At 31.3% G+C, this 17385-nt stretch overlaps 1 protein-coding gene across 1 annotated transcript in view; it reads left to right on the top strand.

Moving 5' to 3' along the window:
• Positions 1 to 6153, top strand: part of LOC145245771 (cilia- and flagella-associated protein 58-like) — an 89763-nt gene extending 83610 nt beyond the window's left edge. Inside the window, exons 15-17 of the mRNA XM_080107379.1 lie at positions 1 to 113; positions 3363 to 3496; positions 5279 to 6153. The exon at positions 1 to 113 is cut by the window's left edge and continues 112 nt beyond it. Of these exons, the coding sequence (XP_079963505.1) occupies positions 1 to 113; positions 3363 to 3496; positions 5279 to 5390 (359 nt within the window). The 3' untranslated portion in view covers positions 5391 to 6153. The remainder of the gene's footprint in view (positions 114 to 3362; positions 3497 to 5278) is intronic.
• The last annotated feature ends 11232 nt before the right edge of the window (positions 6154 to 17385 follow it).

Genomic DNA, 17385 nt, shown 5'->3' with positions numbered 1-17385 from the left:
AAAAACTCTACATTGAACTCAAGCGCATTTTAGCTCGACAACCTGGACCGGAAGTTGCTGAGCAGCTTTTTATTTATCAACAAACTTTCAAGAAGAAAGTGAAACAAATGAAGGTAAACAAATCAACAACATAAAACGAATTCATTTCCGTTTGTGTCGTTTGTAATAAAAATGCTATTCTAAAATTTAAGTTTGCCCAACAATCCTGGTCCAAGCACCAAAACAGCAAATGTTACATAGTAACCACTTGCTTATTTAAATAGTCATTAAAAATTATCTATAAAAATCTAACTGCCGGATGGGCAGACAAAGTCTCATATAGATATGTGGAGATGCATCTAAAAATGCCTTTTCAAACAGATCAACAAAAACGATATTTCAAAGTTAAGCATGACAAATCGACTGATGAATAGAATACTTTATTGAAATCCTCGAACATCTTAGATATCTATATAATAAAATAAAGTTGATCTATTTTTAAAGGTTGTCATCGATAGCTTATATCCTACAAAATCAATATTTGATTCTAAATATTACAGGGAATTTTTGGCTGTGTTCTTCAAAACTAAATTTTCAATTTCAGTCTATTTTGTCGATTGCGTCCTATATCAGGATATTTCTTTGCTAACTCTTATAGATATTCACCATTTATTTTGATTGAATAATTATCCAAAATGGCTGCGTTTATTACAAATGGAAAATGGAAATAGCATCCACAATCGTGAAAAGTAAAACTTTGTTTTAACAACTACATTCAATCGTTTATTGCATATGCGATCCACATTATAATTATATCACTATACTAGCAAGACCCGAGTCCTGGTATTACTCGAGGGAAATAAAAAAGAATTAAAAAAGTAAATATTAGACTACCAAGCAACCTATCTGAGGCGATTTTATGTTTATTTTTATGCTTAGTCAGGCTTTTTGTGTACGTGTTCACTACTTGAGTATGGTGCATGCGATCCCGAACTTCAGCTCTTCGAGTAAATTTAGGGTCTTAGCTAGTTCTAGTGAATGCATTACACCACCACCACCACCAGGAGAGAGTAGGCCAGTGAACATGACAGCATACCGTCACTTCCTGATCAACTTGTAGGTATAGGAAGTTTATGGTGTTCAACCACGTGGCCATGCTAACAGGCATAAAAAATATGACTGTTACCGAATGTCCATGTACGTTCTTCTAAAGAGAAAGAACAATTCTCCATTTGGATAATAATTATTATAATTGCACATTGGGATGATTTTGATCTAACAAAATATAGTAAGTGAACTCGTTTTTGAACTTTTATTTCTATCGGAGAAAGTCAAATATTTCATTTTATTTATGTTTTTCACTGCAAAACAAATAATTTTTATATAATATTTTTCAGTCCGTTCTTTTAATAATAAATAAAACTTTTCACTGAGTATTTCCAAATATTTTAAAGTTAGCATTTTTCACAACAGTTTTTTTTTTTTTTTAACGATCGATGAATTTTCAATATTTTAGCACCGGACATAATTTATTTCTGTGAAATATATTTAAAACTTCAAGTTTGATTTTTATAACATTTTAATTGTAAATAATTTACATGACTGAACCGGGAAATCAAATAGAAAATTTTTATTCTCTCCCAATATATATGAACAACACAAATTAATTAAAAATTCAGGGTTTGTTTTACTATACACATAGATTCGAAAAAGTTGTCAAAAAGCAAATATATAACAAATAAATGTTATCAAAGGCAAGATAAGTTACTTTTCTACCAAACTGGATAATTTTTTAGTGTTTTTATTTAATGTAAAGTGTTTATTCGGCTCGAAAACCATACAGTGTTTACCGATGTTTAAACAAAAAAATTATACAAAATACTATTAGAAACTCGCTCAATATATGTTACCGTGACATAGGCCGACATATATTCAGTGGGTTTCTAACAGTATTTTGTATAATTTGTTTGTTTGAACTCATTTTCCCAAACTTACCGAGTTCAATAGCGAGCATGTCGACATTTTTTCTTTTTAAAATATATCGATATAGATTGTATGATTTTCGAAGCGATTACACGTTTTAAAGTGAGTAAAACCACTAAAAACCTTTCCAGATAGGTAGAAGAGTAACTTATCCTGCCTTTGATAACATTTATTTGTTATATATTTGTTTTTGACAACTTTTTCGAATCTGCGTACAGTAATACAAACCCCAAATTTAATTTAACTTGAAAATACTATTTAAAATACATGTGTGTACACTACACAAGCACTTTTATAATAATAATAATAATAATAATAATAATAATAATAATAATAATAATAAAAACTGGTGTAGATGACATCGACTGGCGCCACACCAACTAGTTGTGAAGCGTCAGGCAGGATGGAAAGACCGAAGTGGGAGAGTACTAACCAAATCTCTACTGGAAGTGTGCAGTTCAAATCTGGTACCTTGGGGAGGCATTTTGTCACCCAAACCCCAGGAAACACCAATGGCCAGTGTCAACGAGAAATCAGTGACAGCGGCTGTTGCGATAACGTGCAATCATCTGCACAAGTGATCAAGAGGTGGAGAACACTGGAAATCTGGGGAAACTTGTTGTCCCTTGGTCTCCAGGGAACACCACAGGTTACTGCCAGTGAGCGATCACTGATGATGGCCTGTGAGACAACTAATACGCTACATATTTTGATGAAAAACATGGGGAAAAATTGGACAGAGAAGAACAGAAAACCAAAACTTTAAATATAATTTCTGTATTTAAAGTAATAGTTATTTAAATATTTGAACATATAATCTTGGGAAAATCCAGCTTCCCAATAAAGGGCACTCTGGATAGGAACAAAAATAATCTGCTATGTTTTTAGTAAAACAAAAATTCTATCACTATGGTCTAAAACAGTATGTTAGCCATTAAACTTTCGAAAAGGGAGATAAGTTTGTCTCCTGTTTTCACAATCTTCAAAGTGTTCTCATCTAGGGAAAATGCATTTTCCCCCAATTTTCCGTAAAAATTACTTTTAACTAAAATAATTTTCTACTCAATGAATTTTTGTAATTTTCAGATATATTACTATTTTCGACATGATAAGTAAGTACTGTTGTTTTTGCTTAAAACGACATATTAAAAAAAATCGATCCGTCGACTCTTTCTCAAAAATCATCGTTTATTTTGTCGCAGAATATTTCAAGAGAAAATAATTTTTTAAAGCTTAAAATTGCCGTAAAATAAAACTTTAAAAAATATTCAATGCATCATTTTAACGGAAATTCTATTGGATATTAAAATGAAATATATATATTTTTCAAATTTTATAAGTTTTAAATAAAAATAAAATCATAAAACAACTGAATTCTTTAAATGTCTTGATATGTTTAGGCAATGGCTGCTGAGCTGACGATGTTGGAATGTCAGGCCAGTGAAAATAAATATGAAAAAGATAAACTTGTCCGAGAACTGCAGGAAATGAAAACCAAATATTATATGCAGAAAAAGAAGGAAGAAGAACGAAAGTAAGACCAATTCAATGACTTTTTTGTGTCAAAGGAGTAGCAGAGATCCATTTGTTTCAATAATACAATTCTATTCTTGAGTAATTGATTTTAGAATTTACTATTGTTTGTTTATATTAACCTATAGGCTTCAAAACTACTCGACAAAATTGTACCATATTAATACTACTATTACGACCACCATTACTACTTCTATTGCTACTACTGTTTATATTAAAATAATGAACACTTATATGTAGCCGTTATAAATAGAGATTTATTTTCTCTTGTGGAGAAATATCCTTGCTAGGTGACTTGGTTACACACTGACTAATCATCTTGCAGGGTACGTTTATTCCATTTGTCCCCTGAAGAAATACTTCAGTTTCTTTGAGAATCTTAGTCGGTCAGTAGAGACAACCTTGAAAGTAACGAGGAAAGACGTCCCTTTTTTTCCTTTTCTCTCCTTTCGCTGTTTGCTGGACACTAAAACATCAACTATCTTCCTTTGCTCTGGGGATCTTTTTATATGATCGCACACTTGTGCAAACTTTTTGACCAAGTCTAGGGCTTCCCTTAGTTCACTCGGTTTTCTTTCCAGAACCTCTACCCCTATATCATGGTTGGTGATCGCCTCGCACAACACCTTCATCAGCAGCCCTTGAATTGTTCCGCTCCCCTAGTGATTCCTCCAGAAACACACGCCTTGCTAAGCTTGTGAGTCTCTCACAACTCAGCATCAATTTCCTCTGCATCAATTTCTTCCCCCATTTCTAGCTCCAACAATTCTGCTAAATCAGCCATACTAAATACTCTATAGACATTCTCTTTCTCTCTTTTTCTTCCTCCAAAATTATACACTATCTCTTGTCTCCCCCCCCTCTCTCAACCTTGCACAACCAACCAAACACAATAACAACTGCCAATAACAACTGACAAATCAACAAAAGAAAAGATCAAACAAAAAGGTCCACACATGATTGACTCCTCTGATAAAGTTTTTGTGTGTTTTCGTTGTTCAATAGCTCTTTATTCTCCATAACATTCTGTCAAATCCTGTCGCAACAACCACCGGGTCGAAATCCTAGGTCACAAGCACCAATATAACACTGCTGTGGTTTGACAAGTCTTTATACGCCATTCTAATGAGTGACGGGGCTGTGACCTCAAACGAACAGCCAGTCATGCAATGCCATTACACTTCATCAAATGAAGAAGAAAATAATGCTCTTTCAAAACGAGAATTCACCATGTCACAGAGCGATCACATGAATGGCACTCCAAATTGCTTCCGTAGCCTCACTATTTTCTAGATCTGCCCCCCCCTGGGTAACTACTAGCTGTTTGTAGACCTCGGAAGAACGCTCCAGGGAAATTTGGTTCTAATGAAGAAATGATATAAAAAACTGAGACATATTTTAAAGCTAAAAAGACATTGAATTATTAGTGAGACATTGGCACCAGTGTATTACTCTAGAAGGAGATTATGTTAGCAAATAAAATCGAATTTTGACTTAAAAAGTTATTGTTTTATTACGTTCGGGACTTATCGAGTGGTGTGGTATGTCATTGCCATGAGGTTTAATGAGGCAAATATTCGCAAATGTGTTCTTCATTATAATTTCTAGTTTTTGAAACATTATTTTGTAAATGAATTAAAAGACATGTCGTTTCTAAATGTCACAACATTTCTGTCTGTCTGTCTGTCTGTCTCTTTCTCTCTCTTTTAACTCTTTCTCTCCATCCATATATCTCTCTAATAGGAAATAAAGAAATTAAATAAGGATTTTTTTTGTCTTTCAGAAAAAAACAATCTGGTTTGACACAAACTCAACTTCCACCAGTTCAGCCACGCAGGCAACTAGGGCCATATATTTCTAGGGGTGGTTTCAATTTGCGTCCAAGAAAACTGTAGCTGGATATAACGTCTATAACTTGATTCATTCTGAATAAACTATTATTCATTATCCTAATGCAATACTTTAACCAAATAAGAAACATCAGTGATGTACCCGTGAATGAAAATGATTTAATTACAATAAATGTGATAATACTTGTTCTTTTTATTGTCATCGATAGCTTTTCTCCTACAAAACCAATAGCTCTACTTATTCAGTGTTGAACGGGTGGAAATCTTGCAGAAAAATAATATTATCTAATATATATAATCAAGCCAGTTAGATTCACTACGTTTGTCATTGATAGCTTTTCTCCTACAAAATGAATATTTTATTCTGACTAGCAAATTACTTACGACAATTATTGGTCTCTGTTCTGAAGTATAAAACTGTATATTCAAATCGATTTTATCGATTACATACAATAACCGTCGGATATCGCCGGTATACACTGCTTAATTTCATTGGTTAATCATCTATGCTCATTATCCAATCACATCAATACATTTGTTACAAATGAACGTAAATGCCATCAACATGTCAACGTCATCTCATCAGCGGATTAAATATTGGTGATTTTATTATTTATTATTATATTTTTAATTACTGGCTAGATTTAAATTCTAACCATAATTCTAAAAGGCTACCCAGTTTCGTCCGTAAGGGGGACCGATTGGTAAAGAAATACAATAGCTTCTAAAGTTGATTTTGTTCTTTCATTGCCAACACCTTATTTTATATTATCCTCACACGTTGTCAATAAAAATGAATTATTTTGTATGGCCTCACTTTGTCATTCTTTATTTTGGTATCACCTTTCTCTTGTTGAAACAAATCTATCATTAGAATAAATAATAAAACGCAGCTAAAACCAAGTAAAATTAACATGGCTTTACAGTTGACATTTATAACGAACAGCAACGTAACATAACACAAAACATTAAAAAAAAAAAAGCAGTTTTTATTCTACCTTTTAAAATAGTGTTTAAAATATTCAAAATGGCGTGACTGTGATTATATTCAAGTTACCTCCCTTGAACTACACTAGCGACGAGTGAAAATAACTCTTCAGTTTCGAAGTACAGAAAAACCCATATGGAATATTTTTTTGTCTTTCTTAGTTGAGTTCCGAAGTCAGTAATTTATCTGCTTGACTCGATTTAAGCAGATAAATTACTGACTTTCCATTATTAACGATTACTATATTGTCCAATTTCTACTGTTCACTCTTTAACCCTTATCCTCGAGTGGCCTCTTTGCCTTGATAAGTGGTAATGCCTATGTAAAAAAAAAAAGCCCTAAAAAACTATCCAGGTTGCAATGGAAGGAATAATCAGTTTATAATTGGTGGAAACAGATAGATTTGTGCAAGAGGATGTAAGGATGTAAGAAACACATTTAGTCTTCCTTTGGATGGAATACACTTTTCTCAAGAAAATGATGCGACAAAAGTCCTATGACGACCAATGTCTAACAAAATACAAGCGCAGGTTTTTCGAAGGTAGAGATTTCATGACCCTTTTTATTAAGTATAAAAGTAAATTATCTTGTTCTAGTGGAGTGCTTCACTATAAATTGAGGCATCGTTCTGCAAAAAAGGAATTAAAGAACTAAATAAGGGGAGTTAACTCAGATAAATCAACAAGTTGATGAAATGAGAAAAAATGATTTCATGGGCGTTTTGGTAAAAGGTGTCACTTATCTTGGATTTATTTTGTCTCAGTCAACTGCCAGCGTTTCTCTACAAACTGACGAACTTTGTTTTAACAAACTACATACATAAGGGGAGATAACTAATGTAAATCAACCAACTGGGAAAATTATGCTGCAAACATTTTTTAAGATGTTGTCGTCTCACCATGTTTTGGACAACTAATCCTCTGGCCGGCTTTAGGTAGGATTGAAACTGCTATGTTCAGACAATGCTCACCTGGAACTGTAGAGATTCAATGCCTCAATCCACTGCGCCATGGATCCCAAATAAAAAGACCAAAAACTCCAACCTTAGATAGTGGTTTGAATCCTACCCAAAGCTGGTCAGAGAATTAGTTGACCAAAACGTGGTGAGACAACAACAACAACAACAACAACAACAACAACTATGGAAGTCAGTAATTACTGAGTAAAGGAAACTCAGCATTTCTATCCTATCGCAGTTAACCACCTGACGAAAGGAGAAGTTTGCCGAAACATAACGAAACACCAACAATGAAGATGAGGATAACAGTCTACAAACAAATAAATAAATAAATAAATAAGTAAATAAATAAATAAATATACAAATTACTCACTTCAAAGGATTGCAATAATAAAAATAATATACCATTCAGTATGAACCCGGCGATGGAAGACAAGATCAAAACGAAAAACTTGAATTTATAAGACCAAAAAAATCCAACCTTGATCGACCTTTGGGGCCCATGGCACAGTAGATAGAGGCGCCTCTATCCACTATACCTACGGTTTCAGGTGAGAATTGTCTGAAGATAGCGGTTTCAATCCTATCCAAAGCAGGTCAGAGGATTAGTTGGTCAAAACGTGATGAGACAACAACAACTATGGAAGGCAGTAATTACTGAAGATACAGTAAACCACCTGACGAAAGCCAGAGGAATAGCTGGTTGAAACGTTGTGCAACAACAACTATGAAGATGAGGATAACAAATGTTTGCAAATGAACAAATAAATAAATATCAAAATTACTCATTTCCATGGATTGCAATAATAAAAATAAAAATAAATAAATAAATACACAAAATACTCATTTCCATGGATTGCAATAATAAAACTAAAAATAAATAAATAAATATACAAATTACTCATTTCCATGGATTGCAATAATAAAAATAAAAATAAATAAATAAATAAATAAATAAATATACAAATTACTCATTTCCATTGATTGCAATAATAAAAATAAAAATAAATAAATACATGTACAAATTACTCATTTCCATGGATTTCCATAATAAAAATAAAAATAAAAATACAAATAAATAAATATACAAAATACTCATTTCCATGGATTGCAATAATAAAACTAATAATAAATACATAAATATAAAAATTACTCATTTCCATGGATTGCAATAATAAAAATAAAAATAAATAAATAAATAAATATACAAATTACTCATTTTCATCGATTGCAAAATTAAAAATAAAAATAAATAAATAAATATACAAAATACTCATTTCCATAGATTGCAATAAAAAAAATAAATATAAATAAATAAATAAATAAATAAATATACAAATTACTCATTTCCATTGATTGCAATAATAAAAATAAAAACAAAATAAATAAATATACAAATTACTTATTTCCATGGATTGCAATAATAAAAATAAAAATAAATAAATAAATAAATATACAAATTACTTATTTCCATGGATTGCAATAATAAAAATAAAAAAATAAAAAATAAATAAATATACAAATTACTCATTTCCATTGATTGCAATAATAAAAATAAAAATAAATAAATAAATAAATATACAAATTACTTATTTCCATGGATTGCAATAATAAAAATAAAAATAAATAAATAAATAGATAAATATACGAAATACTCATTTCCATGGATTGCAATAGTAAAGATAAAAATAAATAAATAAATATACAAAATACTCATTTCCGTGGCTTGCAATAATAAAAATAAAAATAAATAAATATACAAATTACTCATTTCCATGGATTGCAATAATAAAACTAAAAATAAATAAATAAATATACAAATTACTCATTTCCATAGATTGCAATAATAAAAATAAAAAATAAATGAATAAATATAAAAATTTCTCATTTCCATGGATTGCAACAATAAAAATAAAAATAAAAATAAATAAATATACAAAATACTCATTTCCATGGATTGCAATAATAAAAATAAAAATAAAAATAAATAAATAAATAAATAAATAAATATACAAATTACTCATTTCCATGGATTACAATAATAAAAATAAAAATAAAAATAAATAAATAAATAAATAAATATACAAATTACTCATTTCCATGGATTGCAATAATAAAACTAAAAATAAATAAATAAATGTACAAATTACTCATTTCCATAGATTGCAATAATAAAAATAAAAATAAATAAATAAATATACAAATTACTCATTTCCATGGATTGCAATAATAAAAATAAAAATAAAAATAAATAAATATACAAAATACTCATTTCCATGGATTGCAATAATAAAAATAAAAATAAATAAATAAATAAATATACAAATTACTCATTTCCATGGATTGCAATAATAAAACTAAAAATAAATAAATAAATATACAAAATACTCATTTCCATAGATTGCAATAATAAAAATAAATAAATATACAAATTACTCATTTCCATGGATTGCAATAATAAAAATAAAAATAAATAAATAAATATAGACATATACTCATTTCCATGGATTGCAATAATAAAAATAAATAAATAAATATACAAAATACTCATTTCCATGGATTGCAATAATAAACATAAAATGTATAAATAAATATACCAATCACTCATTTCCATAGATTGCAATAATAAAAATAAAAATAAATAAATAAATATACAAAATACTCATTTCCACGGATTGCAATATTAAAAATAAAAATAAATAAATAAATGTACAAATTACTCATTTCCATGGATTGCAATAATAAAAATAAAAATAAAAATACAAATAAATAAATATACAAAATACTCATTTCCATGGATTGCAATAATAAAAATAAAAATAAATAAATAAATATACAAAATACTCATTTCCATGGATTGCAATAATAAAAATAAAAATAAATAAATAAATATAGACATATACTCATTTCCATGGATTGCAATAATAAAAATAAATAAATATACAAAATACTCATTTCCATGGATTGCAATAATAAAAATAAAAATAAATAAATAAATATACAAAATACTCATTTCCATGGATTGCAATAATAAAACTAAAAATAAATAAATAAATATACAAATTACTCATTTCCATGGATTGCAATAATAAAAATAAAAATAAATAAATAAATATACAAAATACTCATTTCCATGGATTTCAATAATAAAACTAAAAATAAATAAATAAATATACAAATTAATCATTTCCATGGATTGCAATAATAAAAATAAAAATTAATAAATAAATATACAAAATACTCATTTCCATGGATTTCAATAATAAAACTAAAAATAAATAAATAAATAAATATACAAATTACTCATTTCCATGGATTTCAATAATAAAAATAAAAATAAATAAATAAATAAATATACAAATTACTCATTCTAAGGGCGGTAATTAAACTCGTAAATCAAATAATAAATAAAGCCATGACAATTATCTCCCCTTAAAAACTTGCAAAAAAAAAAAAATACTCTCTCTCTCTATAGATATTAACTGTAGCGTCTTTAAATCAAAATACGCTAACGGAAACAATTTACTGCACGAACGTCGCCCTTTTAAAATTCATCATTCAATAAAATAAAAAGCTATAGCAAACATCTAAATGACTACTTTAAATACAGTTCCTGATTTCAAAAGAAGAAAAACCAAAAGGTAATTATATATCTATATATTTTTAAATCAAATTTATTATGTAAATTCAAAAAAAAATATATTTTTTCTACTCATTTCTATCTCTAACCTATACCAATTTTCTTATTAATTTTCTTATAAATTTTAAATCCAAACCTTTTACTTCAATTTTTCAGATTCATCTGGCTAACTTTTAATGCTAGGTTTATTTTTGGTGTCTTTTCAATTCAATAGAAATCCTCCTAAATTTGCTGATGAGGAGACCGTGCTTACCAAAAAAACTATGTATAATTGTTCTACGTGACTTCATGTATACCACAAATAAAAAGCACGGATTTCCGAAACGATCGTACAGATAATTGACTTTGTTGTTGTTCCTTCTTATGAAACTGATTTTTAATTTAATTAAATTTTGATTTTTAAATTTAAAAATTTTTTAAAATTTTTAAATTATAAATCACATTACTTAATATTGAATTAGCTCTAGGACATTTAACTATCGAGCTTATTATATATCTAAATTACAACGAGCATTTCCTGTATTTTAATTAAACTAGTAATTTCACTATTACATTAAAATACACTTAGCTCTTTAGACTATTATTCTAATCTCCTTTAAATTATATATATATATATATATATATATATATATATATATATATATATATATATATATATATATATATATATATATATATATATATATATATATATAACTTGAGTTTCTTCAGCTATAATCGAAACCGAAAGTAAAACTTATGAAGAATTCTTGGAAAATTATTTATTACCAGAGATGGAAGATTAAAACAATTAAAAAATATTTGGAAGAAAAAAGATATAAGCCTGGCACACAGAATAACACACACGATATCGTATTAATATACAGATGATTACAAAAGCAATTGGAAGGTTCTATTTATAAACGGGAAGGGTTGATAGAAACTGACCAATCAAATCAAATCTAAAATAACTTACAACTTAAAAATTACTTCATAAATTTGTTCCATTCCCATCAAAACGGTTGCAGCATTGTGGAGTCTTCCTTCACAGAACAGCTACAAAAATGAAATACGGCACAATCCCCTTATAAGTTTTTGAAGATAAATCTACTTACCATATATATTCTAAAAATACAATAATTAGAGTACTTGGACATGTATATTTTATTTTGATCAAAGAAGATATAACATTACTATCGGGTCTGTATTCGTTCCAGGTATCGATAAAAAAAATACACCACAATACGTTGGAGATAGAAACTCATGATAATTTAGCAAATGATCTAGAAACCGGGGTTCAATCTTCGCTCGAGTCAGAACAAAAACTTTAAAATGATTTCTCTCCCCCCCCCCCCGCCTAAACCCTTGAAAAACACAATCACTTAACAATAATGCTTACAAAAGCTTACGCAACCTCAGCTATTTTAAGCCATATTTTAAAGTATTGTTTTATGGCGATCTATATATATATATAAGCGAAAATGTGTGTATGTATGTATGTTTGTATGTATGTATGTGTGTTTGTGTGTCCGCTAAAAACTTTCGACACACAGAACAAAAATTCACAAACTTGGTATCATATTGAAGCTCCATCCTTCGCACGAAAAATATCGAAAAATTGGTCAAAAACGTTCATTTTTTTACCCCGAAATCGACAATTTTCTACAGGGGGGTCAACAAAAACCGTCCTTTCATGACGAGATCGGTTCTACGCATGCGTCAGATGACGTCATGGCCTGATTTACTTTAAATAGTTGAAGAACTGACTAAATTTCATGTACGTCGTGTTAGTTCAGTTGGTTAGCGCGTTGGGTCATTATCTAAACGTTTTGGGTTCGAATCGTGGTGTGAGATGTCTTTTTTATTTTTCGATTTTTTAAATTTAAATATTGAACCAGTGTTATTTAAGCCATTTTTCACGTAACGTTCGTTTTTCTGTTTTCTTTTTTTACTTCGCTTATCCATCCCCGACCACACACCCAAAAACACCCGAGTACCCACTGATTTTTTACATTTTAATATCGAAACAGGCTTATTTAAGCCATTTTTCACGTGTTTTTTTTAACGTTCGTTTTTCTGTTTTCTATTTTGGTTTTGTTTTTCAGATTTTTACATTTAACATCGTTCGTTTGTCTTACGTTAGTCCCCCCTTCCGCTTAAGTTTTAACGTTCGTTTTTATGTTTTCTTTTTTTACTTCGCTTATAACAAACAAACCTGGTTATTGACCTCATTAAAAACAACTGTTGAATAGCTATTGCTTACGTCATCATCGCCATAACGCTCGCACAAAATCTTAACTCTACGACTTCCGTGCGGGCACCTGTCAATTTTGTTCTTACTTAAATAAATTCAAACATCTTTCAGTAACTCATTCTGGCTGGCCGAACGGTTCATATTTTTTCACATTTTATTTTCCAACTTCGCCTCAGGGCTTCGGGTTCGATCCTACCAACTTACCAAAACTTTTTACCCCTCCCCACTCCGGTTTCTTTTTTATTTAAGAGCACACACACCTCGAAACACACGGGCAACGCCGGGTACCCCCGCTAGTCTATATATATAAAAGCGAAAATGTATTATGTATGTATGTGTGTATGTTTGTGCGTTTGCTAAAAACTTTCGACAGACACAACAAAAATTCACAAACTCTGTATCCTGTTGAAGCTCCAGCCTTCGCACGAAAAATTGGTCAAAAACGTTAATTTTTTTACCCCGAAATCGACAATTTTCGACAGGGGGAAGGTCTACAAAAACGGTCCTCTCGTGACGACGACCGGTTCTACGCATGCGCCAGATGACGTCATGACCTGATTCACTTTAAATAGTTGAAAAACTGACTAAATTTCATATACGTCACGTTAGCTCAGTTTATTAGCGAGTTGGTTCGTTATCTGAACGTTTTGGGTTCGAATCGTGGTGTGAGATGTCTTTTTTTTTTCGATTTTTTTAAATTTAAATATTGAACCAGTGTAATTTAAGCCATTTTTCACGTAACGTGCGTTTTTGTTTTTTTTTTACTTCGCTTATCCACCCCGACCACACATCCAAAAAACACCCGAGTACCCACCGATTTTTTAAATTTTAATATCGAAACAGGCTTATTTAAGCCATTTTCACGTGTTCGTTTTGCTGTTTTCATTGTTCGTTTGCCTTACGTTAGTTTTTTTTTGTGTTTTTCTTTTCGATGTTTTGATACCCCCTCCCGCTTAAGTTTAAACGTTGTTTTTTTTTACTTCACTTATAACAAACAAACCTGGTCATTGACGTCGTCATCGTCGTTGTCGTCGTAATGCTCTTTTGTTACGTTGCGCAGGACCCCAGGTTGGGAACGGTAGTAGTTAGTAGGTTTCCCCGGTTGTAACAAAAACGCAGTAGCCGTTAATTTCATTGATCGTCTGCTAGTTTAACTTGTTTATGACTCGAGCTAAACGGTTGTCATGGCAACTGCTAAGACAGCATGGTTATTTCCCTTTGACCGGGCATTTTTCACTCGCGCTGACTTATCAATCGTCAAGCTTGTCACAACAACGTCGGTATCTGAAACAAAGTTTTGACATGCACATAACGATCTGGCGTAACTCAGAACATAAATCAAAGACGTAAGTCACGATTGCTTTTCGTATAAAAATATATTTTTAACTAATGCCGTACATAAAGTGTTATCAAATAGTTCATCTCTGCGACTTGGCTTTCCTTTCATTGAGCGATCGGTGGGGGGGGGGGAGAACGTGATTTCACTTTGACAATCGCACATTCTTCGGCGGTCCTCAGACCTGCTTCTTCTCCTCTTGACTCCAAAAATCACGTCATTATATTGACAGAATTTTTGTTCCAGTATTTTTCCACTATTACGATCTCTGCTTGCTTGCCACTGATTGATTAATTCATTTCTATTGTCGATAATTGATTCTTCAATTCCAAGGCAAGTTTTAGTTTTGTTTACAAATGCATTGCTTGCATTTGACCCAGATCTCCAGTAACCCATTTTTTCTTAGCTGGGCGTCTATTGTTTTTGCTTATTGCACATGCCTTCACAAACACGTTTCCAATAATTGTTTTTCCAGGACATTCCAATCTTTCTTTGTTCTCGCAAAGGAATGTTCCCTTTCAGCAAAATATGCGATCTCCCCCACAATCACTTCACTTTGTAAACAAAAAAATCGTTGTTCGATTTTTCTGTTTACGCCGTAATTATTTTTGTCACTTTGTACTGGTAGACAATCGATATTCGATGCCCTCTTTTCGAGTTTCTTAAAGGGGGTTTACTTTAACCGTTTTGTATCGGATGGTCCCAGACATCCGCTACATAACACTACGACTTCCACGACGTTAGTTTTTTTTGTGTTTTTCTTTTCGAGGTTTTGATTACCCCATCCCGCTTAAGTTTTAATGTTGTTTTTTTTTATTTCGCTTATAACAAACAAACCTTGTCATTGACATCGTCATCGTCGTCGTCGTCATAATGCTCTACAACTTCCATGCGTGCACCTGTCAATTTGGTTCTTACTTAAATGAATTCAAACATCTTTCAGTAACTCATTCTGGCTGGCCGATTTTATTTTCAAACTTCGCCTCAGGGCTTCGGGTTCGATCCTATCAACCCCCCCCGGTTTATTTTTTATTTAAAAGCACACACACCTACAAACACCCGGGCAACGCCGGGTACCCCCACTAGTCCTTATTGAAAAAAAAAATGATTTATAAATTGACGCATTAGGTATGAACAAAACATAAATTGTGTATTTTTATGACTTGAACAGTGCAGGTTATAGAGCGAAACCTGAGGAGTTTTAGGCACTAAAATTTTTTTTTTGATATTGTCAATCATCATCAATAATAATCTGCAGAGACGGTACTTATTAGCCCGAATCTCTCCTCCTTTCTTATTTCCTTGATTTAACGAGAGAGAGAGAGAGAGAGAGAGAGAGAGAGAGAGAGAGAGAGACAGACAGACAGACAGACATACAGAGAGAGAGAGAGAGAGAGATCTTACTGAAGTTTTGTATGAACCTTTGTTATAATAAGGTGCAGCGAACTAAGTAGTGTTAGGAACAGTAAGTAAGAAAGCAAAACTAGATAAGTTTTAAAATGATATTAGGAAAAGGCTAGAATCGAACCCAGCAGGCGTTAAAAGATAATAGATATTGAAATCCTAGGAATGCAGAACGATTGGCATTGTTATCGCAAATAACTAAATATTATTTATGTCAGAGATAGATATTTAATTTAGGGATGCAGTCGATTGTTCATTCTTTTAGAAATAACTGGATATTAAATAGGTGAGTTAAAAAATTTGAACAATACGAGTTTTAGAAATAATTAACAAAATAGTTTTAAAAGAACATTCTTTTGTTTATCAGAGGTGTGTAGATACATGTGCAAAGGGCGCGGGTAAATTGAAACGTGATAAAGTCAAATTGGTTGACCACACTTCTGATGTCATAAAAAAAGGAGATTCTCAATATATTGAGAGAGGGTTCGAAGTTTGAGATAATCGGAATCAGAATCACAGTCACAGTCACAGAAAGCCAGAGAGGCTCAGAGAGAGTCGGTCAGATTGGAAGCTGATGCCCTCTTGGAGGCAAGAGGGAGGCAGAGTAGACAATGTAGTCGGAATAAAAAATCATATATATTTGTAAACTTGTCTCGTTGTCGTCGTCATTACCACTGAAATGTAAATGTGTTTTGATCATCGTCTTAAAACGAACTTTGTATAACTCCCTCAGGTATTATGTGTCATCTCCCCCATCATTAAGTAATGACTCTCCCCTTCTCTGAAGAGTTAAAAGTGAAGTATCTCCTCTCTATATGTGTTAATAAAAACTGTTGCATAAATGTCTCAGCTCCATATTAATAATATGAAGTCCCCAAGAATCGCCACCGTCGTCGTCATGATATAACCAATATATAAATGCCAGTACCATCCATCTGTTTGGAGTCCCTCATTATATGTGTCCCAATATGTACCCCGACTATTCAACATGTCTCCAATATGTACCCTGACTATTCAACATGTCTCCAATATGTACCCGCTACATAACAGCATTATGGTATCTGTTCGCTGCACATTTAGGGATTAATAGAAATTAATACCATAATATCACATTTACACTAGAAGTTTAGCATATATTCTATTTGTTCGTTTTTGACAGGCTAAATAGTGTAATTCTTACTCTCTTTTTTTAAACCGCTACATGTAATCCAAAAAAATGATCACTGTCTGTTTGCAAAGAAACTCAAACATGTGATCACTACAAAATTTAAAAATTTGAATTATTTTCTGAAATGGAACACATACATGAAATCGGTTGCCAAGATCGCTGGAAAGATGGTTGGATCACTCTACCGCTCCAGTAAGTATCTCACTCTCGATGCTATCCTCTATCTATATAAGGGCCAGGTGCGCCCTAGAATGGAGTACTGTTGCCATATCTGGACAGGAGCTGCTCTGCACACCTATACTGCTTTGATAGA

This window comes from Euprymna scolopes, chromosome 23, assembly GCF_053919585.1.
Source record: "Euprymna scolopes isolate OS-2025 chromosome 23, ASM5391958v1, whole genome shotgun sequence".
Lineage (NCBI taxonomy): Eukaryota > Metazoa > Mollusca > Cephalopoda > Sepiida > Sepiolidae > Euprymna > Euprymna scolopes.
The sequence above is the reverse complement of the archived record's forward strand: the minus strand, read 5'-3'. Positions and strand labels throughout refer to the sequence as shown.